Genomic DNA, 27,639 nt, shown 5'->3' with positions numbered 1-27,639 from the left:
CCACCCCATTACAAGAAAATAGAAGGACTCCAGGGGCCAGCCACCCCATTACAAGAAAATAGAAGGACTCCAGGGGCCAGCCACCCCATTACAAGGCAAGCCATAGAGTGAGAAGGATAGACAGGCATATAGAAAGATAAAAGCCCAGAGGCAAACAATTCTGGGATAATTGAAGTCAAGAAAAGCTGACTAGAAACAAACCAAGCTAAGGCTGGGCATTTACAAGGAAAAATGAGATTCCGTGTATTTGGGAGCTAGGTGGCAGGCCTCCAAACAGCAGGAGAATTTTTTAAAAAAAAACCAACTAAAGTCAGCATGAAAGGAGGGACATATTTTTAGGATAAGGTAGGGAATTTCAAAATGCAAAAGAACTCAAACTTGATAAACTTACCTTGAAAATGGACAATTCTTTACCCCAAGGAAGGAACTGAGGTATTTTATACATGATTCTATTTATAAGATGTATCAAAAGAGCAAACATTCATGGACAGTAAAAAGATAAAAATGTGCTAAGAACCGGGGTTAGGAGCTGGTAATGGTGTGAGTGTGTGTGTGTGTGTTTGATAAATATCTATAACGATCATTAGTGCATCAGTTTCTAATTAGAGGCATGTGAGTCCATCACTATCACAGTAGGAGAATGACAGTGAGTAGCAAGCAGCTGAGAGTCCCATCTTCAAACTGCAAGCAGAAAGCAAGAACAACAAACTAGAAGCGGCTCGAGTCTCTAGGCTCTTACAGTCAGACTCCAGTAACACACTTCTTCCAACAAAGCCACACACCCCTAAAACTACCCCAAATAGTACCACCCACTGGAAACCAAGTGCTCAAATGCCTGATCTTATGAAGGCCATTTCTGACTCAAACAACTACAAAGTCTCAGGACTTCTTATGTCTTAGTGTACTTCAGAATGGCATTTTCTCCTCGTCACCCTCCTATGAAGGACTCACTTGTCCTGTCCTGATGGGAAATCTTCCTGGATTTCCCCAGTTCATCTTCAGCCCCTCCCCTGAGGCTCCTGGATGGATGCATACCCTATGGCTCGTTCGCCGCACTCACATCCCCTTTGTTTCTTTCCTCTTTGTAGCCCTAGTGCTTGTGCAGTGTTTGGCTCACGGTAAGTGTTTAAACAAGATGAAAGATTTGCAGAGATAGTAAGAATGCAGTTTTGGAAAACAAACATCTGAGTTTAAATTCTGACCCTTCTACCTACTAGTCTGTATTTTTTGATCCAATTATTAATGTTTCTAAGGACGTGGAGGATAAAAAGCCATTGTCCTTATACCTACTACTATACGTGGGTTGCTTCATAACAGTGTCTTCCAGACTCTTCAGCTTAAAATAGCAGCTAACTGGTGTCTCTCTCACAGTCTTGTGAGACTTGGCTTAGCTGGGTCCTCCACCTCAGAGTCTTTTGACTTGCTGAGATAAAGGAGTTGGCCATGGCTGTAAGCTCCTCTGAAGACTTCACCAGCATGGTCCACTTCAAATCCCCCCGTGGTGGGGCTACAGGCAGGTTTGAATTCCTTAAGAATGGTTGGACTGACGGCTTCAGTTCCTCCAGTAGGGAATGTTTTCTACAAGAAGCAATGCCAAAAACAAGCCATCAGGGTGTCTGCTAAGACAATGGAAGTTGTGGTCTGTTTGGCACAAACCCAAGGATCGTATCTGTTTGCCTTTGTCATACCCTACTGATTAGAAGCATGTTGTCAGTTCTAGCAGATTCTAGTGTGAATATCAGGAAATGAGGAACATTGGCAGCTGATTAAAATTTTCCCATTGTGAATAGAAAGTAAATAAGGCGAGGTTTAGTAAAACTCCTGTTACATAATTAGTATTCAAACAGCTATTGCTAACCCAGCAGACTAACAGGGATGAAAGTTGTGCAGTTAACCAGGTGTACCACTAGATGGTGGTAGATCCTTCAGAGCCTTCTCTTAGTAAATTAGGGTCAGAGAATTTAAGCATTTTTGACCCCAGCGGAACCAGAAGACAAAGAGCAAGTTCGTAATGGTGAAATAAACAAAGATACATAGCACTGAAGCACCTAAATAACCTTGGAATTTTGAAATTCCAGTGTTTTTAAGGTGTAGTCTGCCTTTTTACTCCAAGATAAAGAGTAAACTAGGAAAACAATAAAACTACTGCTCACTTTGATATACGAGGTTTCTCAGCAGCCAGCATTGATTTGTTTTTTTATCCAAGAAAATACGAAGCTTTATATTTGAATTTTACATATATTACATAATTTTGTTTGTTTATTTTCGGTTTTCTTTGGGGGTGGAGGGAGAACGCAGTTTCTCTTTTTTTCTGGCTGTCCTGGAACTCACTTTGTAGACCAGATTGGCCTGGAACTCATAGATCTGCCTGTCTCTGCTTCCCAAGTGCTGGGATTGAAGACTTGACCCACCATCACCCAGCTATCTATTGTACTTTTGTAAAACTCTGTTGAACATTGAGAGACTTCAGAAAGCATCAAGACAAGTAATACTTTTAGGAGTCCCTAGAATTACAATGTGTCCTTCTGCCTTTTCCTGCCCCTTGCCTCTAGACTCTCTCTGAGTCTCCTTCCCCACTTTCCCACAACTCATGGGCATACTGAAACTGAAATTTTATTGTTCATAAGCCTGACCTCCTGCTTTTATAACATAGCATTCTATGACTGTTTATACATTCCATACAATGATTTATAAAGCATAATTTTGGCAAACTTTGTAGATCTGAGGTTAAAATTTCTAGTTTTATAACAGGAGAAAAATTTAAAACTTGGAGTACCCTGAAGCCTCGTGACTAATGAGAAGAAAGCAGAATGACTCTACAGAAAACCAAGGGAGAATTCTGCCAGGTAGCAGATATCTGAATTTGACCTTGTACCACATTTTCTTTATCCATTCTTCAGTTGAGGGGCATCTAGGTTGTTTCCGGTTCTGACTATTATGAATAATGTTGCTATGAATACTGTTGAGCAAGTGTTTTTGGGGTATGATTGAGCATCCTTTGGGTATATGCCCAATAATGATATTTGCTGGATACTGAGGTAGGTTGTTACCCAATTTTCCGAGAAACCACCATACTGATTTTCAGAATGGCTGTACAAGATTACACTCCCACCTGCAATGGAGGAGTGTTCCCCTGACCCCAACATCCTCTCCATCATAAGCTGTCCTCAAAAATTTAGATCTTAGCTATAATGACAAGTATAAGACGGTATTTCAGAGTCATTTTGATTTGCACTACCCCAATGATTAAGAATGTTGAACAACTTCTTAAATGTCCTTCAGCCATTTGAGTTTCTTCTGTTGAGAATTCTCTGTTTAGCTCACAACCCAATTTTCTAATTGGATTATTTGGTATTTTTTGTCCAGTTTCTTGAGTTCTTTATATATTTTAGAGATCATCCCTCTGCCAGATTTGGGTTGGTGAAGATCTTTTCCCATTTTGTAGGCTGTCATTTTGTCTTGTTTACCATGTCCTTTGTCTTACCAAAGCTTCACAGTTTCAGGAGGTCCCGTTTATTAGCTGTTGCTCTCAGCATCTGTAGTACTGGAGTTATATTTAGGAAGTGGTCTCCTGTGCTACTTCTCACTTTTTATTCTATCAGGTTCAATGAAACTGGCTTTATATTGAAGACCTTGATCCACTTGGATTTGAGTTTTGTGCAGGGTAAAAGATACAGATCTGTTTGCAATCTTCTACATGTTGACATCCAGTTATGACAGCTTCAATTGTTAAAGATGTTTTCCTTTTGTCAAAAATCAGGTGTTCATATGTACATGGATTAAGTCAGGGTCTTCAATTCGATTCCATTGACTCACCTGTCTGTTTTTACATCAATACCAAGTCGTTAACTATAGTTCTATAGCAGAGGTTTAAGTCAGGAATGGTGATGCCTCTAGAAGTTCCTTTATTGTACAGGATTACTTTAAGCTATTCTGGGTTTTGTTTTTCCACATAAAGTTGAGTTCAAGGTCTGTAAAAAATCGTGTTTGGATTTTGATGGGGATTGCAGTGAATCTGTAGATTGCTTTTGGTAAAATTAGCATTTTTGTTATGTTGATCCTACCTATCCAAAAGCATGGTAGATCTTTCCATTTTCTGATGTCTTCTTCAATTTCTTTCTTTAAAGACTTAAAGTTCCTGTCTTGCAGGTCTTTCACTAGTTTCATTAGTATTACCCCAAGATATTTTATTTTGTGGCTATTATAAAGGGTGATGTTTCTCTGATTTCTTTCTTGACCCATTTATCATTTGTGTATATGAGGGCTCCTGATTTTTTTTAGTTAATCTTGTATCCTGCCACATTACTGGAGGGGTTTATCAGTTGTAGAAGTTCCCAGGTAGAATTTTTTGGGTCACTTATTATACTATCATATCATCTGTGAAAAGTGATAGTTTGACTTCTTCCTTTCTGATTTGTATCTCCCTGATCTCCTTTTGTTGTCATATTGCTCTAGTTAAAACTTCGAGTACAATATTAAATAAATATGGATAGAGTGGACAGTCTTGTCTTGTTCCTGATTTTAGTGGAGTAGCTTTGAGTTTCTCTCCATTTAATTTGATGTTGGTTGTTGACTTGCTGAAAGTAGCTTTTATTATGTTTAGATATGTTTCTTGTATCCCTGATCTCTCCAAGACCGTTATCAATGAAGGGGTGTTGGATTTTGTCAAAGGCTTTTTCAGCATCTAATGAGATGATCATGTATTTTTTTTCTTTCAGTTTGTTTATATGGTAGATTATGTTGACAGATTTCTGTATGTAGACCCAATCCTGCATCTCTGGGATGAAGTCTACTTGGTTATAGTGGATGGTTTTGTTTTGTTTTTTTAATGTATTCTTGGATTCGGTTTGCCAGTATTTTGTTCAGTATTTTTACATCAATGTTCATGAGGGAAACTTATAGTTCTCATCTTTGTGTGGTTTGGGTATCAGGGTAACTATAGCCTCATAAAAGTTTGGCAATGTTCCTTCTGTTTCTAATGTGTAAAATTCTTTGAGGAGTATTGGTATTGGCTCTTCTTTGAAGCTCTGGTAGAATTCTGCACTGAAATCATCTGGTCCTGGGATTTTTAGGTGGGAGATGTTTGAAGGCTCTTTCTATTTCCTTAGGGGTTATAGATTATTTAAATTGTTTATCTGGTCTTGGTTTAATTTTGGTATGTGGTACCTATCCAGAAAATTGTCCATTTCTTTAAAATTTTCTAATTTTATAGAAAACAGGTTTTTGAAGTATGACCTGATGATTCACTGGATTTTCTCCGTGTCTGTTGTTATATCCCCCTTTTATTTCTAATTTTGTTAATTTGGATATTCTTTCTCTGCCTTTTGGTTAGTTTAGATAACGGCTTGTCTATCTTGTTGACTTTCCCAAAGAACCACCTCTTTGTTTCATTGATTTTTTTGTATTGTTCTCTTTGTTTCTATTTTATTGATTTCAGTCCTCAATTTGATTATTTACTGGAGTCTGCTCCCCCTCGGTGTTTCTTTTTGTTCTAGAGCTTTCAGGTGTTCTGTTAATTTGATTGGATGGAATTTCTCCAATTTCTTTATGAAGGCATTTAATGCTATGAACTTTCCTCTTAGTACTTCTTTTATAGTGTCCCATAAGTTTGGGTATGTTGTACATTTATTTTCATTGAATTCAAGAAAGTCTCTAATTTCCTTTTTTATTTCTTCCTTGATCCAGAGGTGATTCAGTTGGGCAATATTCAGTTTTCACAAATTTGTAAGCTTTCTAGAATTAGTGTTGTTATTGGATTCTAACTTTAAGCCATGGTGATCCGATAAGATACGGGGGGTTATTCACATTTTTTTTTTTTGTATCTGTTGAGGTTTGCTTTGTTACCGAGTATATGGTCAATTTTAGAGAAGGTTCAATGAGGTACTGAGAAGCAGGTATAATTTTTTGTTGTAGAAGGAGCTGCGGGCTGTGTTCCTGCCCAGCTCCCACAAGCCTGGCTAGCTTATGCCCCGAAATAACAACACACAAATTGTATTCTTTTAAACACTGCTTGGCCCATTAGCTCTAGCCTCTTACTGGCTAATTCTCACATCTTGATTACCCATTTCTAATAATCTGTGTAGCACCATGAGGTGGTGGCTTACCAGGAAGGATCTTAACCTGCGTCCATCTTGGAGAGGAGAGCTATAGGGTCTGCCTCATTGCCTCATTCTGTTCTGTCTACTCCACCTACCTAATTTTCTGTCCTATCAAAGGGCCAAGGCAGTTTCTTTATTAACCAATGAAAGCAACAAATAGACAGATGACCCTCCTTCATCATTTTGTGTCTGGGTGGAATGTTCTAGAGATGTCTGTTAAGTACATTTGAGTCCTGACATCTGTAAGTTAGTTATGTTATTTGTCTGTTAAGTTTCTGCCTGACAGACCTGTCCAATGGTGAGGTGTTGAAGTATCCTCCTATTAGTATGTGGGACTTGATGTGTTATTTAAGTTTTAGCATTGTTTCTTTTACAAATATGGATGTTCTTATATTTGGTGCATAGATATTTAGAACTGAGCCTTTATCTTGATGGATTTTTTTCTGCTACAAATATGAAATGACCTTCTTTATCTCTTTTGATTACCTTTAGTTTGAAGTCTATTTTGTTAGATATTGGGATAGCTACACCAGCTTCTTTCTTAGTTCCATTTGCTTGGAAAATCCTTTCCCAGCCCTTTACTCTGAGATTTATTTCTTTCTAAGAATAAAATTTTGATGTTCATCAGTACTGGGAAATTCTCAACCATTTTATCTTTCAAAATCTCCTTCAGGATACATCTTATTTTCTTTATTGGATGCTCTTGTAATAATATTCTTTGCACCTTTATCTCCCATGACTCAGAGCTGCTTTTTCCTCCCTGTTTTTGCATGCCACATCTAGAGGGCAGTCCAGGTCCCCCTATGCAGTAACTCTGTTATCTGTGACCAGACCATTATATACCTCACAGTTGGCCTCTTACACGAGTATTTTCTGTTTCTAGAAGATCCTGCCCTTTAAGATCCATTTATATTTTTAGATTTCTTAACTAAATAATCTACTGTCATTGTACATTTTTACATCTCTTGTTCGGGATTTATAATCACAATTTTGCTTCCTTATTTGTTCACTCATTTTTACTATGATCTCTTTTTCCTTAGAATTTCTTTCCTTTTTTTAGACTCATTTACTGCCCAGGCTTAAAATATTTTTCCCAGAGTTTTGTGTTTCTTTGGTTGGTACCTTAGATCCATTCCCAGTTTTTAAATGTGGTTTTTGTTTATGTTTCACAACAGTGTGAATTCAGGATCCACTAAAAAAAAAAAAAAACAGATTATTATTGGGAATTCTCAGGAAAATTTACATTTCAGTTGACCAAAGGTAAGATTAACCTATCACCATATACTTGTCCCTTCTGCTAAATTCAAAAGTTGTGCTTCTTCTCTGCCTCAAACTGGATGCACTATATCAACAAGGATTGTATTCATTTTCCTCCTATCTAGAGTCCATTCAATTCTCAGAAATCACATGTTTTTATCTTGAAGATTTTGTCAGCGTAAAAGTTTTCTTCTTGTTGTTTCATATTTTTCATAGTCTACTTTGCCTAAGATGATTATTTTCTATCCTACAGTTTTGTTTTTTCCAAACAGATGGTCACATCCTTGTATTTTTTTAACCCTCTGCTTTTGAAATGTATTTTAAACCACTGCCCATTGCTGGTGAGTTTAACCTTGCTTATTTATTTTCTTTCTCTACCTTGTTGGATTTTATTGCTTGCTGTATATCTTTTATTTTTATCAGCTTGTAGATTTTTAGCTCTACCGATGATAGTCCATGTTTTAGTCCCATTAACTAATTTATACATTTAAGTTTTTAAATGTTTTGACTTGCATTTCTTTCATTAGCAAAATGAAAACAAAATCACATTGTTTGTGGTTTTCAGGCTGGGAGATGGAAGCCTTAGCATGTTTTTCCTAAGTTCCCAGATTTCTGGAGATCACATGGTCGCTGTTAACAGAATCATCACTTGGAGACTGATTGATGCTTCAAAACTCTTGTTTCTTATATTTTTAAAGAGTGACTGTCATAGTTACATGCTTTATTCTATTTTGTGGAATGATTTAAACAAAAATCCACATTACACTGATCATAATGTTTATACCTAGTTATTTCATAATCTATGAACCAATATTTGATGACATGATGTCTTATATTCTAAACTAATATTCTGCCATTGATATCTTAGTCATGATATGTTTTTGATATTAACTTGTCTAATATAAGTATTTTAGACTTAGAATATTAATTTTAGATACTAAGCTATGATTTTGCATTATTACATATTAAATGTCTAGATGAGTATCATCATTCTTTGATGATACATGGACACCCATATTCATGTGGGAGCTTAGGGTTAATTCAGAAAAAACAATTCTGTTATCTTTTACCATTATTATATTCAATCCTTCTCATTTCTTTCAGAAACATTTCCACTTTTAAGGTCCAATTTCTGTACTCTAAACTTTCTGTTCTCTAGATTAAACTTTGAAACAATTTTCAATCTTGTTTTCAAACTCAGATATAATTCTAAAATTTATAATTGAAGTGTAGCCAGGAAAAGACCACCAAGTACACTATAGCATTTAGCTTGTGGAGTCTCCTCAACATGGTATACCCAGATCCCAGGTGGCAGCTTTCATAGTTGCATAAAGCTTGTACCTCCAGCATAGATTTGTGCGGCCTCTCTGCAGAGCTCACCTGGGTAGACTCTCATCAAACATCTCTCCTCCCACCATCTTTAATCTCAGCCTGTTATCTTTTATCCCACCATTTCCCCCATATTTTCACATCATTTTCCCAGAAAACAAATTTTCATTCATTCTAAAATTTTCTGTGTATTCCTCTGTAAAGTTACTTTTAGCTTTTTTCCCTTTAGCTTTTTGGAGTTTTATTTCCTCTATTTTATGGTGTACTAGGGATGGACAGTGGAGACATGTTTTTCTACCAGAAACACTCCAACTATGCAAGTTCACACAGACTCACATATTTATTTATCCAACCACCATGGACCTTCTCTTTCTATCTTGTAACAAACAAAGCAAAACAGAAAAAAATGGTTTATTGGATATTTTCTTCCTTCTAGAAGCCAGGAAGTTGACCCTCCCCTCCATCCCAAGGAGTACCCTTTTTTCCTCCCTATCATTGATTCATGTGGAAGCCCATTTGACTTTAGGTTTGCTGATAGCCTTTGGAAAGTTCTTTGCTCCTAAGAAAAAGCTATTGGAGGTGCCAGTGAAGAAGCAAGTGGTAGAGAATGTCTCTTTGGCCATCCCATGGCTGTAAAAACAAGTTGGGTGATTCTGAAACTCTGGTTAGTGTAGCAGAGGGTGATGGCTAGCTATGGCCGTATTCCTGATGTTGAATTCTTTTTTTTCTTTTTTCAAATTTTATTTATTTATTATGTATACAATATTCTGTCTGTGTGTATATATGCAGGCCAGAAGAGGGCACCAGACCTCATTACAGATGGTTGTGAGCCACTATGTGGTTGCTGGGAATTGAACTCAGGACCTTTGGAAGAGCAGGCAATGCTCCCAACCACTGAGCCATCCCTCCAGCCCCCAACAGTTCCAGATTTTTATCAAGAAACCTGTGTCTACTAGTTTTTTTTTTAAATATCTCTGTCCCAGTTAGGAACAGCTTAAATGCCAGCCCAGAGTCTGTTTTCATGAACCAGTACACTTAAACACAAAGATAAAATTTGTGTCTTTTCTGACAGTTATTTTTTCTCCAATTGCATCTTCTTTGGTAATTTCCAAGTTGTGTATATCTTTGAAAACATATCCATTGAAATTCTAAACCACATCTCTCTGAAGAATCACTTGGAAGCAATTGTGAGCATGCAGTGTCTAGGGCAGGAACTGGCTCGGGGGGGGTTAGATCACTATTTGCACTTCCAGAGGTCTCAAGTTTGATTCTCAGCACCAACGTGCTGGTTCATACTCATCTGTAGCTCTAGTCTCTTGTCAGGAATTAGGCACACACATGGTGCACATACCTATATAGTCAAAACAATCGTAGACACAAAATCATAAAATAAATAAACATATTTTTTAAATAAGATCTGGTTCAATCATATTTACAATTACAGATTTCTAGGAAAGTGTCCTGAGAATCTGTAGTCTTAAATATAATACACATCAAACAATTCTTATTTTAAAAAATAAAGACTCACTAATATAAATCATCTCCTCAAATAAGACAATATCACAAAATGACACTTGAATCTTCAGGTGATTTATAATCCTGTAATGTCCCTTTATGGTTACAGTAGCCATCTATGGGTTCCACATTTATAAACCTTACATTGGAAAATGACTAACAGTTTCTTCCAGTATATTTATATTCTGAAAAGTAGTGGATACATTTTGTTTTAATTTTGGAAGTTAACGACATTAATTTTCTATAAAAAATATAAATATTATATGATATTATTGTATATTATATAGCATTATATGCAATACCATCTAGAGTAATACTATATAGAAAAAATTAAGACAGATTTATTCATTCTTATAAGATTTATAGATAACATTTAGTATTTTATTTGTTTGTTTATTTGGCTGGTTGGGTTTTTTTTTTTTAGGAGAAAAACTCATATAACCAACTATAAAGAGAAATAAGATATAGTCTGTGCTAGGCTTATAGCTTTTCCTGTTCTACAACAAAGGCAGACATTCCTATAAGGATAAACACAAGGTGAGCTAAGCCTTGAAAGGAATATGGGATTTTTGAGTAGTTTGAGACAGAGAAAATTTTGAATATGTTTTAATTTTGTTCTACTAAAAAAATGTATATAGGCCATCCACATAGTAGACAGCAGGAAGTAAAGCTGAAGTATCAATAAGAGCCAGACTGTAGAAGGCCGTGGGCATCCAGGAGGTCCTACCAGGCCAGTAATACATTTGGCCTTTGACGTGATTTTCCTAGCTTTGCAGAACAAAACCATGAATACAGTTTTGAGAAATGACAAAGAGCACTACTGAAGAATGTAAGGGCAGTTCCTACTCTGGCCGAGAGGAAGCAAACAGTACAAGAAACTGCAGTACATACAACCCAACACAAAGCACGTTTTTGTAATCCACCAGAACTCGTGTGTTTAATCATCCTCTTGACAAGGAGAGGGATAAAGGCCTAAGCAATGGCAGGGCCATCCATGATGATTTACTGATCAAAGCCTATTAGGACAGCTCTGGTTGAACTGGGTTGAGTTTCTCGGAAATTACCTTTCGAAGTAACATCAACAGAAGTGAGCAGGGGCCTCGCTGAACTTTCTACATGTTAGTTCAACTAAAATCCCTTACCTGTTATCCACTGATTGGCACAATAACTTTTGAAGGATAAAAATCAAGAGCAATGAAGAAGTAAAACTCAAAGCTTTCGACTCTTTTACCTTCCATCTGAAGATAGCAGATTTTCACACAATGGACTGAATGAAATCTTTCCCTGGGTTCAGTATATTTTATCTGGGCATCAATAGCGTCAATATAGTTCTGAACAAATATCTGTACCAGAGAATGTATTTGTGTGTATCATACCTTCAAATAGTGTGGCAATAAAGGCAAGTATACAAAAGGACACAAATGCTTCCTGGCTCTGTCTGTACACAAAATAGAATGTGACACAGAATAAATCACCAATAATAGCGCCACATTTTTCTGGAATCGTTACACTTTTAGTGGCCCACAGGAAAGAACCTTTGACATAACATTTTTTGTAAATGTTTTACTTTAACCACCTCCTATTAAAATATTTTATATATATTTTACTTTGTATTTCTGGCTTAAAATATAGCCGTTTGTGTGGGTTCTTGATGACGAATACTACTGATTAGTCCTGTGCCATTCAAATAGTGGTTTGAACATTTTTATTAATTTATTTTTTTACTTTTAATTAATTTATTATTTCACTCCTTTCTCAGAACCTAATATATTTGGCACATTCCACCTATATAATAATCTTCATCATACAGAAATTATGACAGAATCCAAGGACTGGAAGAATTAATGGAGGTCACTGAACTCCATTTCTTGCCCTCCCTTATGACTCTACTATTACATCCATACTGAATGGCTCTCCTTTCTGATTCTGCACAATTTTGCCAGGAAACCTGATGCCTCTCTAGACACCTGACGATACTCTGTTTCCTTCAACTCCTAGAATATTACACCTAGTAACATAAATATAGCATCCCATGGCATCTTTCCATTGGTGCCATGTTCTTATGTGGAACCAAATAAACCATCAAATTTCATCAGGTGGACATTTGGCAGCAAAATGAAGATGCTCTGGGATTAGCTTCTTTCAAGTTAACCACCCCCATTTTTGCAAGTATTCCTCTAACTATGTGCTTTTAAGCACATTTACTATTCAAATATCTTTCCTAGTGGATTATGTGTCTTTCAACACATTGGATTCAAAATTGGGTCTAGAGTTAGAGAGATACTGACATTTCTCTTCCTTTGTCCCAGACACTGCCCATTTCTTGAAAATCTTCACATAAAACACTCAGGACTCTGATTGAGAGATAAAAATATATTTTATTTCCTAACAGATTTAGACAGAAACTGCTCATAAAATAATGTCACAGAAGGAAGACTAGCAAAGAATCAAGCTGTGTGTATAAGTAATTGCATATGAGATGCATATATAGTCATATTCTTTCAAAACCACTATGAGAGCTGCATGTCACGCTGAGAATACCACCACCGTCAGGACATTTGGATACCTTTTATGAGTCTGAATTTTCTCTGTGTGTGTGCAGGCACCTGTTGCCTAGATCAATAATAACGCACAAAATCTCTATTTGCAAGAAAAACAGGTAAAAACTGTTCCCTGCAGCTTGTGGAGAACTTCTACAATTAGCTGCTACAGTGGGCATGCTTTGTCTGCCTTGTGTCCATCCTGGACTATCCCATAACCTTCTATTCTCTTCCAACCGTCTTGTCCCCATTCACTGGTCTCTCCATATGTGTACTGTACAGAGTAATTAGCATAGGTTCATATGAAGAATTAAGGTTTGACATGTCTTAGTTACTTCTCCCACTGCTGTGAGAAAACTCCCTGGCGAGAGCAGTTTAATGGGTAGAGGGTGAGTTTTGCTGCCAGCTCGAGGAAGAGCCCTTATATGGGGGCATCAAGGCAGCAGGCACTTGAGGCTGTGGCCTCATTGAATCCACAGTCAGGAAACAGCGTGAATGCTTGTGCTGAGGTCACTTTCTCCTTTTCTCACAGTCTAAGATCCTAACCCGGTGAAGAGTGCCACCCTAGTGGGCACATCTTCCAATCTGTTAACCCAATCCTAATAATCCCCGCATGCGTGCCCAGAGGACCTTTTCCAGGCGATTCTGGATTTCATCAAGTTGACAATTGAGATTAACCACTACAGCATAATGGGTATTCTGTGTCACACTTCTCTTTATCCCTTTGCCACCATTTGGTTTATCTCTGTATGTGGTCTCAAGTATACATGGAGTACTTATTTCGGTGTGTGCATGCATGTGTGTACATGCGTGTGTGTATGTGTGTGTGTGTGTGTGTCTGTCTGTCTGTCTGTCTGTCTGTCCAGGAAAAAGCTGCTTTTTCTTTTATAAATCTCTGTTCTTTGTCTTTGTCAGATTTTTTGGTTTGGGGGGTCTTAGGAATGTTGTTTGATTTTTGATTGTTTTTATTGCTACAACAAAAAGCCCGAGAATGAGCAGTAAATGAAGAGATTATCTCTTTCACTTCCGGAGGCTCGGAAGTCAAGACCACAACACAAGCACATTCTGGGGCTTGCTTATTGCATCGTAACATCTTATAATGACACAGAGCAAGCGTGATAGCTTAGGTTTCTCCCTCTTAGGAAAGTCATCATGAATAGCCTAGCCTCAGACATCATCTGATGCTGATTACTTCCCAAGATCCCACTTTGAATACAGTAACATGTGCCTGAAGATTAAATTTCACCCTGTGATATTTTAGAAGATACAGTCAAATGATAAATGAGCCCCATCAGAGTTGGGTCTTTTGTTTGTTTTCATTTTTTAAAAATTTGATAACCAGTAAAAATGTATTTGTTTTGTGCTGTTAAATTTATTTAATAGTACGTTATTCAGAATTGGGTGAGGTAATTCAGTCAATAACATACCAACTGCAGGTGCACGAGAACCTGAGTTTGGGTCCAGCACCCAAGCTACCACTGGGCACAGCTGTGCCTCTGAAACCGGAGCACCAGGGCATAGTAAGCAAGCAGATCCCTAGAGATCTCTGGCCAGCCAGTCTACCCTGTCAGTTAAATGGAGCTTCAGTGATAAACTGTCTCAAGATACAATAAAAAGTTGTATAAGAAGACATTGAACATTGTCCCTGGCCTCCACATGTACACACATGTGCAAACACAAGCATAGCCACACAACCACATACGCATCCACAAAATTGTTTTTAAATCCTGTAATTGATGCCTGTTAAGTTCTTTCCCAGATAGAGTGGTTTGAGTCACAGAGAAAGTACTCTGAGTGTGGATGCCTGTCTAGTCTATCTTTCTCCTATACCACAAACGTGGCTGAGCAAGGAACCCATGAAGCCAGATTGTGTGCATTCCACTCACCAACACCTCTGCATCATGCCAGACAGATGAGTTAGTTTACAGAGAAGAGCTGTAAGAATGATTTAAAAATGTGAAGATTCACTAGTGTGGTGTTCTTAGTGTCACTCCTTCCTATCTTATTGCTTGCTTTCCTGCACAGCTTACCTAGCCTCAGTTTTATGTGATCTTAAACCCATTCAGTAAATCCCACTGCCTCAGGATATCATTACTGCCTTTGCTTTGCCAGCACAGCCTATAAGAAGAATCCGTCCGTCTTTATGTCCATACTGTGAGAAATACGAAAGAAAGAAAGAGAAAAGAAACCTAAGAACCAGTGACTCTAGTATTTGTCAGTATCACGTACATTTAAGTGATCCTGTCTCATTAGGTTAGGTGACCTTGGATCTGTGAGGAAAGCTATTGTTTACTCACAGCGATAACTCAGATCTGAGAACATCACATGAGTACAGTCATCCCTAGCATCCACAGACCATTGCTTCTACACCCAATAGTGATCCCCAATCCACAGATGCTCTGGTCACTTACTTGAATTGGTGTGGTACTTGCATAACTGCCAGCAGCCAGATGTCCTGCATGCTTTAAACCACCTGTAGATTACTGATAATATCTTATACTATGTAAATGCTGGGTAGATGGGTGCTGCACAGTATCCATCCCTTCGTCAACAATAATACAAGTCTACAGATACTCAGATGTTCTGATCCCATAGGCCTGGGGTGAAGTTGGGAGAATTCCCTGGGGTGGCACTCAGATGTGAAGGGCAAACTGCTCCCGCTAGTCTCAGGGAAAGCCTCCACTGCTTCCCTCCATCTTTCTCTCCTCTTCATTCTCTGCCGGAGTCAACAGATTGGGAGTCGCCACAAATTTCCCAATCATTCTCTGTTGTCTTGAGGGGACTGCTTTTGTTTCAGGGGTAAGGACTGAACCAAACCCCAAAACAACAGGTGTAACAGAAGCTGGTAGCACGAGGATACCTAAGTTGGGAGCCAGCCAGCTACATAACAAGGCCCCAGTCTCCCAAAGAAACAAAACAAACAAAAGACGAACACAGCACTGTCCTCATTGTGAAGAAAAATAAAGTCAGGTGACGATTTTGCATAATCAGAATTTCTCTGCATCATAATTTGTATGGAGCTCACCCATTTTTTAGAATAATGTTGCTTAATATGAGAACATATAATATTGACTAAAAAGACGTACAGGAGGGAGGCACTGTGCATCTTGTGAGGATCGGATCTAAAAATACAACAGTGCTGCCTTGGTAAGTAGCACAACAGAGTCTTATGTTAAGCCCCACTGATCCACTCAAGGGGAGCGAGTCAAAGCTGAGCCCTCACCTTCCTCCAGAAGCACAAGTCCACACTTTTGGAAAGACTTAAAGTCATCAGAAACAGTTTCGGTCAACCTAGTAGACTTGGGTTGGCTAGCTGTTTCCACTTTTTACAGAAATATGTTTGGAGACAGGACACGACGTTTTCACATTTTCATGGCAATGCTTATAGGTAACTTGCTTTCTTCTTTTTATTTAGATAAGATACTTGGTGTTGTTGCTATAGTTTTTAAGACATTTATTTAACCAGTAATATTTAGTGCTATAACAGATACTATTGCTATATAAAAAGTGCAACTTTGAGCAGGGGAAAGTGGATCTATTCATACCTCAACCCTTTGATTTTTTTCATTTATTACTTCTTGAATTTAAATACTAAGTAATTAAACTAGATTAAAATGCAATTATTTTTCTACCATGTATTTTATCAGCAACATGACTTGCAGTGCAAATTATGGCAAAAGTCACTTTATAGACAAATATAAACAGGGTTTCACAATGTAGCCCACACTGTCCTTAAGGTCAGGATCCTCCTAACTCAGTTTTCCAAGGGCTTGGGTTACAGGTATGTGCCACCATGTCTGACTGCCTTTCTATTCACAAATGTTATGTATTCTGTTAATATTTGCAATATAGTAGGTGATGGGGATTTTCCTATAATGATTCTTTTTAAATGAGGCTTAATATGCTACATTAGAGTTTTATACAAAATAAATAGTAAGATTTTAATTAACTGAATTGATTTAAAACTAAACTTTAAGCAACTGCACTATTCATCAACACTTTTCTATGAGCAACCAAATAACTACTAAAACACCCCAATGGAAAGACTGACTGGCAGGTGAACTCCCAGGAATATCACCCAATCCTTTTATTTTGATAGACAGCAGACCTTATCCTTTGCCCAGTCAGTGAGTTAACCAGCGAAGGAATTTTCTATTTCATCTTCTTTAATTTTTGTTATCTTTTGTTTTACTTTTACTGTATGAAATGGTTTGCCTTGTATGTATGCCTGTTCACCACATGTGTACCTGGTCCCTGTGAAGGTCAGAAGAGGACATTAGATTCCCTGAGACAGCAGTTATAGGCTGCTATGAGTCACCATGTGGTTCTCGGGAATCGAACATGGGTCCTCAGCAAGAGCAGCCAGTGCTCTGAACCACTGAGCCATCTCTCAAGTCCAGAGAAAGAATTTTCAATGCGTTTTCCCCCATTTTTAGTTAACCACCCCCATCAAATAATCTGACCTTATTTGGTGTGATGTTTGTAGAACTGATCTTAAAGAGACAGGAGCACGCGTCCCTGTAACCATTCTGTTTTCACTTCATTCTGAGTATCCTTGAGACTTTTAATGTCAAGACAGGCTTTCTCTTCCTTTCTTTTTAAACAATAGCAAAATCTAATTCTTTATATATAGGGGAAATATTTTGGCAAGTTATTGGTATTTTGTGAAAGATCCTATCTATATATTCTAAGTGTATCGAGAACAGCAGTAACATCTATAAAGAAAGCAGTGTCATTGGTATGAATATGCCGAACAGACACAAACGTGGGTGACTCAAATTTCAGGGAAATAAGCATCCTATTTTGGGCTTAGATGGTCTTGCTTGTGGAGTTTTAACGACTCCTGGCGCGTCTTCCTGTCTCTAGTTTCTTTCTCTTCCTTCATCCCTGTGGGACTGACCTTTGGAAGGGACCACATTGGTCTTCTAGCCCACATTTACACCACTGCTTCCCACTGCCAAAAGTAAATAAGTAAATAAATAAATCAATAAAAGCCTTGTGAGCGCTCTGCGATCTGACTGCACTGGCCTAAGCTTTCTGACATGATCTTCCTCCATGAACCTTCCATGGCAGCAGATTTGCCAAACACAATCGCCACTTAGGAATGTCTTCACATTTTCCATCCAGGGTGTTTTGTTTCTTCGATAACTTGTGCACACAATATTTTTTTTTATTTTGGTCACTCTAATTTATATATGAAATGTGGATTCTACCTTAGTTCCCTAAAACTTTCCAGGCCATCCTGAAGTGAGGCTGCTGTCGCTTTTGCCTGTGCAATTTCCTGGGATCTCCCCAGGGCTGCCGCTCTGGTGTGCAATTGCTCGCAATGCCAGTTTGTTTCCACATATTTGTTCTGCCTTCATTAAGCTCAGGAAGACCTGGTTGTCATTTCACGCTATCTACATGACTTCATGAGTGGTCTACATGATATCACCATTTTTTTATTTGTGTATTTGTTCACTGTCTGTGATTCAAAGCCTTCACTAGAGCTTTTCTAATCATGGTCTGGTGGTGTCTGAGTTTCTTCTTTACAGAGTATCTGAAACCACTGGGAGCCTGCTCTGTGCAATGTGTTTTCATAAATGCCATATCATTATATGGTAATGATAGCAAAGCGTGGCCTTCGGCTTCCATATCCGTCCACTTCCTGCAACATTCTGTGAGACTAAGACACAGAACAGCACTTTGTAAATTTTAAAGAATTGAAAATTGAACGTTTCATTAATTGTTAGGATGTTTTATGGTAGGTGCTAAACTAAATTCTGGGAGAAACTAAAATTCAGACTATTGTAATAATCAGCTTCAGGCTTTTCAGAGTCTAGATAAAGTTCTAGGATAGATAAAGGTTCTTGGGAGCTAATCTGAAGTTGTGTGTCCATAAAGAAATTTCTTGTTTGTGTCTATTGTCTGTCTAGGATCTTTTTTTGTAGCTGAGACTGTCCTGGCCCTCACTGTGTAACCCAAGCTTGCCCCAACCTCCTAAACGCTAAGATTAGGAGTATGTCCTACCAAACCTGACAGAAATTTCTCTTGGTGAAATACTTGCTGGTTTCTTGCTCAAATGTGTAGAAAGCAAATTTGTGGAAAATTTCTTCTAATACAAAAATCAGACCCCTGATGGAGTTAAAATTTCTTTAGGATACTCGCTTATAGTTCATCTTTGCTTTTCATGTTCCTTTCATTCTCTAAACCCATAAAGCAGGTCATTTCTGTCCAGCTCTGTTATTTCTATCCATGGAGCGTTTGTAAGATGTGCCCTCAACACCATGCTGGCATGGTGAAGGGATTTTAAGTAAAATTATAGTACCTCGTCATTCTCACAGAACTTAAAATATTTTTTTATTAACAGAGCCTCTGTGAAAGCTGTCTGAGTAAGATAAAATATAAGTATGATGGAAACCTTCCAGTCAAGTGCCTAAATGTCTGCTGGTGGGTCATGAAGAACTGTCATTTCCTAAACTAGTAAGCATACATAAAAAGTATACTTTAGGTTTTGGACAAGATTTAATCCTTTATAAAATATTTGTTACTTTAGGAAAATCATTAATTAATTCATTTAAAAGGTCTATTGTCAAATGAATCTTTAGTTTTAGGGATTCTTGGGAATTTCAAATATGAGCCAAGTATTAAACTGAGACTTAGACTCTGATTAATGAATAACACACTTTCTTTCTCTAGTGGAATTTAGAGTCTAATGAGATTCTACACTAATACCCGCTAATTCTCATATTTACTTTATATTATTATTTCAAGACCTTTCCATTTGAAGGACAGAACAAATAACCATACTTTGTAAATTATCTTTCAGTGGTCAAGTACTATTTGAATTTTGTCAGTGAGAGTAACTTTTTTGGTTATTACTTTTCAGCAATGGCCAACATATACTGAGAACGTAGACAGCAAGCAGATTGGCAGTCGTTTACAAGACTTAAGACAGCCTGTGAAAATCTTTGTCATGCAAATGCCATTTTTAAATTTCCATTTTATTGCAAATGTAAGATTTTCAAAGCAAAAGGAAGCAACTGGCTGAAGATCACACAGCATAGCTGTGGTTTTCACCCAACCCTATCAAGACGGGAACTTTTGTACGACAAGTTCGTAATGGAAAGTAAAACCACAGGGAGGACAGTACCTAAGGAACAAGCCCACATTTGTATCTAGGGTCATTGCCAAAAGAAGACTTTTTCTCTGTTTTATTTTCATAATGTTAATATATTACGAAATATATTTATTCAATATATTAATATATATTATAAAGTATATATACACACACACACACACACACACACACACACACACACACACATATATATATATATATATATATATATATAAAGTATAAGCCTAACTGGGAAAATAACATATACTTATTAGTACCCAGAATGTCTAGAAACATACAATTAGCAGTTAAGACAGTTTCAGACTGAATTTAAAAGCATGATTTGGGGTCAGGCTGTAGAAATATTTTAGAACTTAGACATTGGGCTTGCTAAAAGTCAACTTCTTCTGCAAAACGAGCTAAGAACATGCACCTAGCAAACTGCAGATGATTGTGAACAGAAACCCAGTGTGGGTGAAGGTACTGGGGAGAATCATACGGTGTTCTACGTGCATCAGTTTGGTTTTGCTCATTTGTATTTACAGCCACTCCTAAAAATGGTCTGTCCTAGCTTGATGTCTGCAACAGAGATAAAATACTCACTAAAAGCAAAGTCAGGGAGAAAAAGGTTTATTTTGACTTATAGATCATTGTCCCTCATTGAGGGAAGTCAGAGCAGGAGCTCAAAGCAGGAACCCAAGCAGAGGCCCTGGGGAAAAAGCTGCTTGCTGACTTGCTCTTCATGGCTTGCTCAGCCTGCTTTCTTATAGCACCCAGGAGCACCTGCCAAGGAATGGTACAACTTACATTGTACTGGGCCCTCCTGCATGAACTGTTAACCAAGAAAACGCCCCCAGAGACTTGCCTACAGGCCATTCTGATGGAGGCAATTCCTCAAATGCAATTCCTTCTTTCCATGTGACCCTAGCTTGTGCCACATTGACAAAAACTGATAAGCATGATGTCCTATTCTTGTTAGCTTGATTAAAATAGATCTAATAATTCTTTTATGGATAGTGTTCTATTTTTCTTGAAGTCAAGAACAAGATTTCATGAAAGTGAAATAAAAATTATCAGCGGGAACTTGTTGTAGAATAGATGTCTTGCTTTATATAAGAACGCAGGAAGAAGAATGGGCCCTTTCATCTGCCTGAGGAAATTCATTATCAAAGATGTCTGGCAAACTTTGGTTCTAGGGGTTATAGGATGGTACAACAAGAGAAAAAGCAATCCTTATTTCCACATCGAGGAGAGGAAACTAACAGGATAAACAGGAACTGAAAAAAACATCCAGGAATTAAACATTTTTAAATCTAGGATCATTGCCAAAGCCAGAGCTTCCCTCTCTTCGTTTTGCTTTCATGCTGGTGCCATATGTATGTTGACAATGGTAACGTGACTGCTGAAACTGACAAATGTTCTATTTCTAGAAGAACTCTAGTCTGTCGTGACTGCTCTTTTCACAGCATGGGTAGAATCATAAAACAGATTTTTAGTTTTCCTCAAGAATTATATTTTACTCTATCACAGTTATAACCCTGAACTTGATCTGAACTTCTTGATTATATACAAAATGTATACGAAACTTCCATTAATGATTTGATGTGTCTATGTGAGTGTGAATAATTTGACCTATTTATTAATGATTTGATTATATGTGTCTATGTGAGTGTGTATACATTTAACTTATTGATTATTATTGAACAGGAATCCACTGTGAAGAAGACATGGATGAATGTCTGCCAAACCCTTGCCAAAATGGTGGTACTTGTGAGAATCTGCCTGGGAATTACACCTGCCATTGCCCCTTTGATGATCTTTCTAGGACATTTTATGGAGGAGAAGACTGTTCGGAAGTTCTCCTAGGCTGCCATCATCACCAGTGTCTCAACAACGGAAAATGCATCCCTCACTTTGAAAATGACCAGCATGGATTCACCTGCCAGTGTCCTCCTGGCTATGCGGGGCCACTGTGTGAAGCTGACACCACACTTTCTTTTGAGAGCAACAGTTTCCTGTGGCTCACAAGTGGCTCACACGCAACCATACAGCCGGAATGTAACATATCCTTGCGGTTTCAGACTGTTCAACCAAACTCACTTCTTCTTTACCGAGGCAACACAGATATGTCTATGAAGCTGGAGTTGTTAAATGGCTGTGTTCACTTATCAATCCAAGTCCAGAACCAGACAAAGGTGCTTCTACATATTTCCCACAACACTAGTGATGGAGAATGGCATTTGGTAGAAGTAACATTTACAGAAACTATAATCCTAGCCCTGACTGGAAGCTCCTGCAAGGGGCAATGCACCACTAAGACTTCTTTTCCAGTAGAGAATCATCAATCACTATGTGCTTTTCAGAACGTTTTTTTGGGGGGCTTACCTGTGGAAGCATCCAGCAACAGTGTGTCTGTGCTTAACATCTATAATACGCCATCCACACCTTCCTTTGTAGGCTGTCTCCAAGATATTAAATTTGATTTGAATCACATTACTCTGGAGAACATTTCGTCTAGCTTGTCACTGAACGTCGAAGCAGGCTGCATGAGGAAGGACTGGTGTGAACGTCAACCTTGTCAAAACAGAGGACGCTGCATCAACTTGTGGCAGGGTTATCGGTGTGAATGTGACAGGCCCTATGCAGGCTCCCACTGCCTGAGAGGTGAGAGGGTCGGGGTGCCCTGGAGCACTGTGCCTCAGAACAGAACCAGCTCAGAAACGCCCAGGCAGTGACATCTTGTTACGAAACATAAGGAGCCCTCAGGACCTATGCCGATGCTTGCTCACTAAGAGACAAAAGGAGACACTAGTGACATGTAATAATTAGGAGGTTTCTGGGGACAGCTAAGCTTTACTTGGGCTGAAAAGTAAAATAGTAACAATAGTAATAATAATTTACAATAAGCTAATAGCTCCTATTGAAATGGCATTTCATCTAGTTGGTAAAATGACCTCAGAGCGTTGCCATTTGTTGTATATCACAAATGTATGGGAAATCTTATTTGAATAAGATGTGATCTTTCTGGAGAAATGGGAGCTTGAGACACAAAATATTAGAGCCACATAGTAGTACTGTATCCCGTGCTTGGCAGCGTCTCGGTGAACATCCATTTCCTTGCTTCCTCTCTGTGCAATTTGTATTCTTTAAGAATCATTCTTCTGATTGACAAACCTTCAGTTCTATTCAACAGTGCCTCTTCCAAAGTCTTACTGTACAGAGCAGGTAGACGTCTTCAGGAGAGACGGAAAGAAGGCATGAAATGTATTATCAGTAAAATCCAGGAGTTAGTATATACAAATCGACGCGATTCCTCTAGCATATCAGTTTGAAGCGTATTTCAAATCCTTTACTTCCAGCACCACTCCAAAGACTGCCACGGATAGCAGTCAATACATATCTGCTCACTTTTATTATTATTATTATCATCATCATCATCATGCATTGAGAGGTTTGAGGGGGAGCCCTAACAGACCACTTTGAAGTTCGGCTGCAATTTACTCTAACATTTCAGAATAAGTCCAAGTAGGACAGCATCTGGTAAATGGTCTTCTCTGTGTTATATGAAGTCAAATGAAAACCAGCCGTAGCCTATCCCCTACTCCATGTTCAATGGCTAAGAGTTATTAGAAACCCTTCGCGGGTTTGCCCCTCACCGCAATATTCATTACAATCACGGAGCTGTTGGGCAATGAGGCATGGCATGTGATGCTCTACGTAATATTTTAAACGGCGTGGCAAGTTGTTTTGTGAGTCTTTTTCAAGGAGAAAAGGTGAAATTATGCCAAGGAAATGGTCCACTTTTTGAAGAAAAATCTAATTGACCCAAGGCAATATTTTTACTACATATACAAAATAACAAACAGATGCGGGCTCATTTTGACTGGCTTCCAGATGCGGTGACCCGTGAGGTTAACGCTGACCGTGGGCACGCTGACTGTCCTAGGGAACAGACTCGAGAGATGCCAATCCAGTAGGTTCTGGTTTTCTTTATCTTTTCATTCTAACTTGAAAAATAATGAACTTTTAAAAGCAAATTCCTGATTTGGCTACACTCTCCATGTTTGCCAGAGTCTGATTATAGCCCTTTACTCACACTGAATGTGATTATACCCTCTATTTGCGTACTATTTGAAACTGTTTAACCCTGTGTTTGGCATCAAAAGATTATAGCGCAGGAATTTCACAAAACCAATTCTTTCTGGAAGTTTTTGAGAAATGTTTAAAGGGAAGTATATTTTTCATATCATATCTGAACCATGAAGTTAAAATATTTTTTATTTGCTAGAATCTATGAGGGAACATTTTCTGTATTTTATTTCTTTCACACAGACACACAAAAATGCTTAAGAGCACAATGAGAACTTAGAGTCTATCTGCTATATGAGACGCACTAAAAATCTGGAGAGCGAGCCACCCAAATAATGAATTTTAAAGATTTATTTTACTGTTTTATTTTCTGTGTATGTGTGTGGGTCTGGGTGTGTACTTATAGGTACCACATTAGTGCAGGGGCCTGTTGAGGTCTGAAGATTCCCTGCAACAGGAGTTAAAGACGATTTTGAACTGCCTGATGTGGGTACTGGGTACCAAACATGGGTCCTCTACAAGGGCAGCAAGTGTTCTTAACCATATGAGCCACCTCTCCACTCTTCAAATAATGATTTTGGAACAATGTTTACCACTGGCAAATACAATGAAAGAAGAAGACAGGCTGGGTAGAGGGTTTGCTTCTCTAGGTAACACACAAGGTGGAAAGATTGACAATATCTTGAAGCTGATCTCAAAAATCATGTATGGCCCACTAGGGAGTTTTGAGAGGGTTTGCATGGGGTCCTGACCTGCCAGAAGTGTTAACATCATATTTATTGTGTTATGTGTCAGAACAGGGATTCTGAGATGTTGTTCTGTAGGAGTGTATCACACACCTCTTGCTTTATTATTTGGAAGTATCTATTTTTAAAAAGCAATATGTAGCTATCTACCTTCCTCTTTTAGGTTTGACAGGGCTTCATTCAGTAGTTGAATTTCTTATGCAAACCTCTGCTTTGACTCTGCTTTAGGAACACAGGATTCACCATTCCATCTCACCCTAAGTTTTCAAGCAGGTATTTCTTTCCATTTATCTGGGCTGTGATTTACCCAAAGCTTACATTTTCTCACACAGTTTTCATGTGTGGGGGGGGGAGGTGTTCTCACTTAAGGATTATCATCTCTTCTTGGAGATTCCCAAATATTTGAAGAAAACTATTTCATACCCAGCAACCACTCCCATCATCCAACACATAGTACTTTCCTCTAGTGCCTCTAAGTGACATGGCGTTGAGACTTCATCAGCTGCTTACTCTTTTTGCTATTCCTTTGCTTCTTTCTAAATGTGCTTGGTGACACAGCGTCATGGTCCATAACTTTCATATTTCTATATAATATGCCATCATTGGCCATATTAGCATCGTATTAACTGTGTGGCACATTGTTTACACATTGTCTTTTGTCAGTCATTGTCATTTGTGAGGCTACGGAGTCCTCTTTTTTCCACCCTAAACTGATGAGTCACATTTAAATACAAATGCTTCCTCTTTACTCATTAAATTTCATCCTACAGTCATCAATCATTAAAATTTGTCAAATCATTTTTTTTCATCCATACATCTTTAGAACATGTTAGCAGGATGTATTAGCATCACATCTTCCATGCCCATAGTCAAGTCCTTCCTCTGTGGCTTACGGTATTTCTAAAATCCTGTAGCACATCACACACTCTGACTACCTGCGTGTGATTTCTGAAGAATAGGATTACTGGAGAGTCAAGTTTCTAAGGAAAAAAAGAAACCCATTTCTGCATCCTGTCTTTTATTCTGACCCACAAAGTGATGCTGCAGGCATCCTAGGATGGCCAGCAGGAGCCCGGCCCCCTGAGCTTGAGGGATTTTTGTGCCTATCCTCAAAACTCCAGGGCTTCAAGAGCCCAATTTTCTTATTAAGCATTTTATCCTATACAAAAGTGCCACAGTGTGTTCAGAGATGTTAACCTCTTCAAAGAGGTTATTTTATCTGACAGTACCTTTGAAAGCTACCTGTAGTTGCCTGAAGCAGGTGGTGTCCAAATGCAGATTCACAATGCAGCGTTCCTATAGGAATCAAGTCAGAGTTCTGAAAATGTAGCCTTTTATGCAGAAGGTCTTCAAACACAGATGGTTGTCTAAGCAAGATTCACTATGGTTCAGCTAAAGGAAATTATGTCTTACTTTCGCACAAACCTCAATTTGTGATGATATCTAACCATGATAGAATCTTTTTTTTTCCTGGTTACAACTGAGATATGAAAACCCAAAGCAGCAAAATCTTTATGACAGCACTGTTGTCAAGCTCAGCAATAATTTCTGCATTGCAAATTCAATAGTCAACTCTCAGACCTTTTCATACTTGACCTCAGTTAGTTATGCCCTTCTAAGATCTCAACTGCCTTGTCTCTTACTACCTGGGGTGACTTTCCCAAACTGAGCTTGCTAATCTTATTGTTGATCTTTGTCTTTATACAAAGCAGTTCAGCTTCATGACACGTCTGCTTCAGCAGCAATCACCTGAGCAGTGTAGCGTGGAGGTGTATGACATGCTCACACCCACATCTTTCTCTTACCCAGATGAAGCTCAGCGGTGTCTAATGTTTCATTGATTGGATTTTAGAGAGGTGATGGGAATCCTTTTTAGTTGATCATTGCAGAAACTTTATTTTTTTCCTTTGTAACTGATGGGCCTCTATGATAACCCAAAATGTGTGATTTTTAGTACAGACTTAGAAGCTCACAAAATGAGGCGACCTTGCCATCCTATTGTATTGTAGCCTGTCCGGAACTTGAGAAAGTGTCTGGTTGTGTATGCCTCTGACAGTTTGGTCTCCTATCCCTTTTTATATTTAAATGTAAAGATTTTTTTTCTTTCTTTCTCTTTGCCTATTTTGACACTGAAGAGTATGTAGCAGGCAGATTTGGCCAGGATGACTCCCCTGGATATGCCATCTTCAATCTTGATGATAATTATGGACATAACTTCAGCCTCTCCATGTTTGTGAGAACACGTCAACCATCTGGCTTCCTTCTAGCTTTGGGAAACAGTTCTTACCAGTATGTGAGTGTCTGGCTAGAACATGGCAGCCTAGTACTGCAGACTCCAGGCCTTCCCAAGTTAGTACTGACATTTTTTCTTAGTGACGGAAATGCCCACTTAATATCCTTGAAAATCAAACCAAATGAAATTGAACTGTATCAGTCTTCACAAAACCTAGGATTCATTTCTGTTCCTGCATGGACAATTCAAAAAGGAGACGTCATTTTCATTGGTGGCATACCTGACAGGCAAAAGACTGAAGTATATGGTGGCTTCTTCAAAGGCTGCATTCAAGATATAAGATTAAACAACCAAAACCTGGAATTCTTCCCCAATTCAACAAACAACGGATATCGTGATCCAGTTCTTGTCAATGTAACTCAAGGCTGTCCTGGAGACAATAACTGTAAGGTAGGGTCATTCATATTGGCTATACACATAGTGCATACTAAAATTATATTTATTAAATAATTTATTGTAATCATTCTGCTTTTGTTCTTGGTTTTTAGACAGAAAACTCACTATGTACTTCAGGAAGGGCTTGAGGTCACAGCTTTCCTTCTTCAAATTCCCAAATGTAGGTGGGGATTTCAGGGATATGGCCACACTTCACGGCACCATTTTATATGTGAATAAAATGCTGATCACCCACCAGTCATGGAATATTTTTCATTTACATATCTCCAGGATGATT

General features: G+C 38.3%; 1 protein-coding gene across 1 annotated transcript in view; it reads left to right on the top strand.

The window, feature by feature from the left end:
- Crb1 (crumbs 1, cell polarity complex component) overlaps window positions 1–27,639 on the top strand; it is a 241,606-nt gene that overhangs the window by 163,450 nt on the left and 50,517 nt on the right. The window contains exons 6-7 of the mRNA XM_026779634.1: window positions 21,546–22,502; window positions 26,809–27,356. Of these exons, the coding sequence (XP_026635435.1) occupies window positions 21,546–22,502; window positions 26,809–27,356 (1,505 nt within the window). The remainder of the gene's footprint in view (window positions 1–21,545; window positions 22,503–26,808; window positions 27,357–27,639) is intronic.

Source organism: Microtus ochrogaster, chromosome 6 (assembly GCF_000317375.1).
Source record: "Microtus ochrogaster isolate Prairie Vole_2 chromosome 6, MicOch1.0, whole genome shotgun sequence".
In the NCBI taxonomy this organism is placed as follows: domain Eukaryota; kingdom Metazoa; phylum Chordata; class Mammalia; order Rodentia; family Cricetidae; genus Microtus; species Microtus ochrogaster.
The sequence above is the reverse complement of the archived record's forward strand: the minus strand, read 5'-3'. Positions and strand labels throughout refer to the sequence as shown.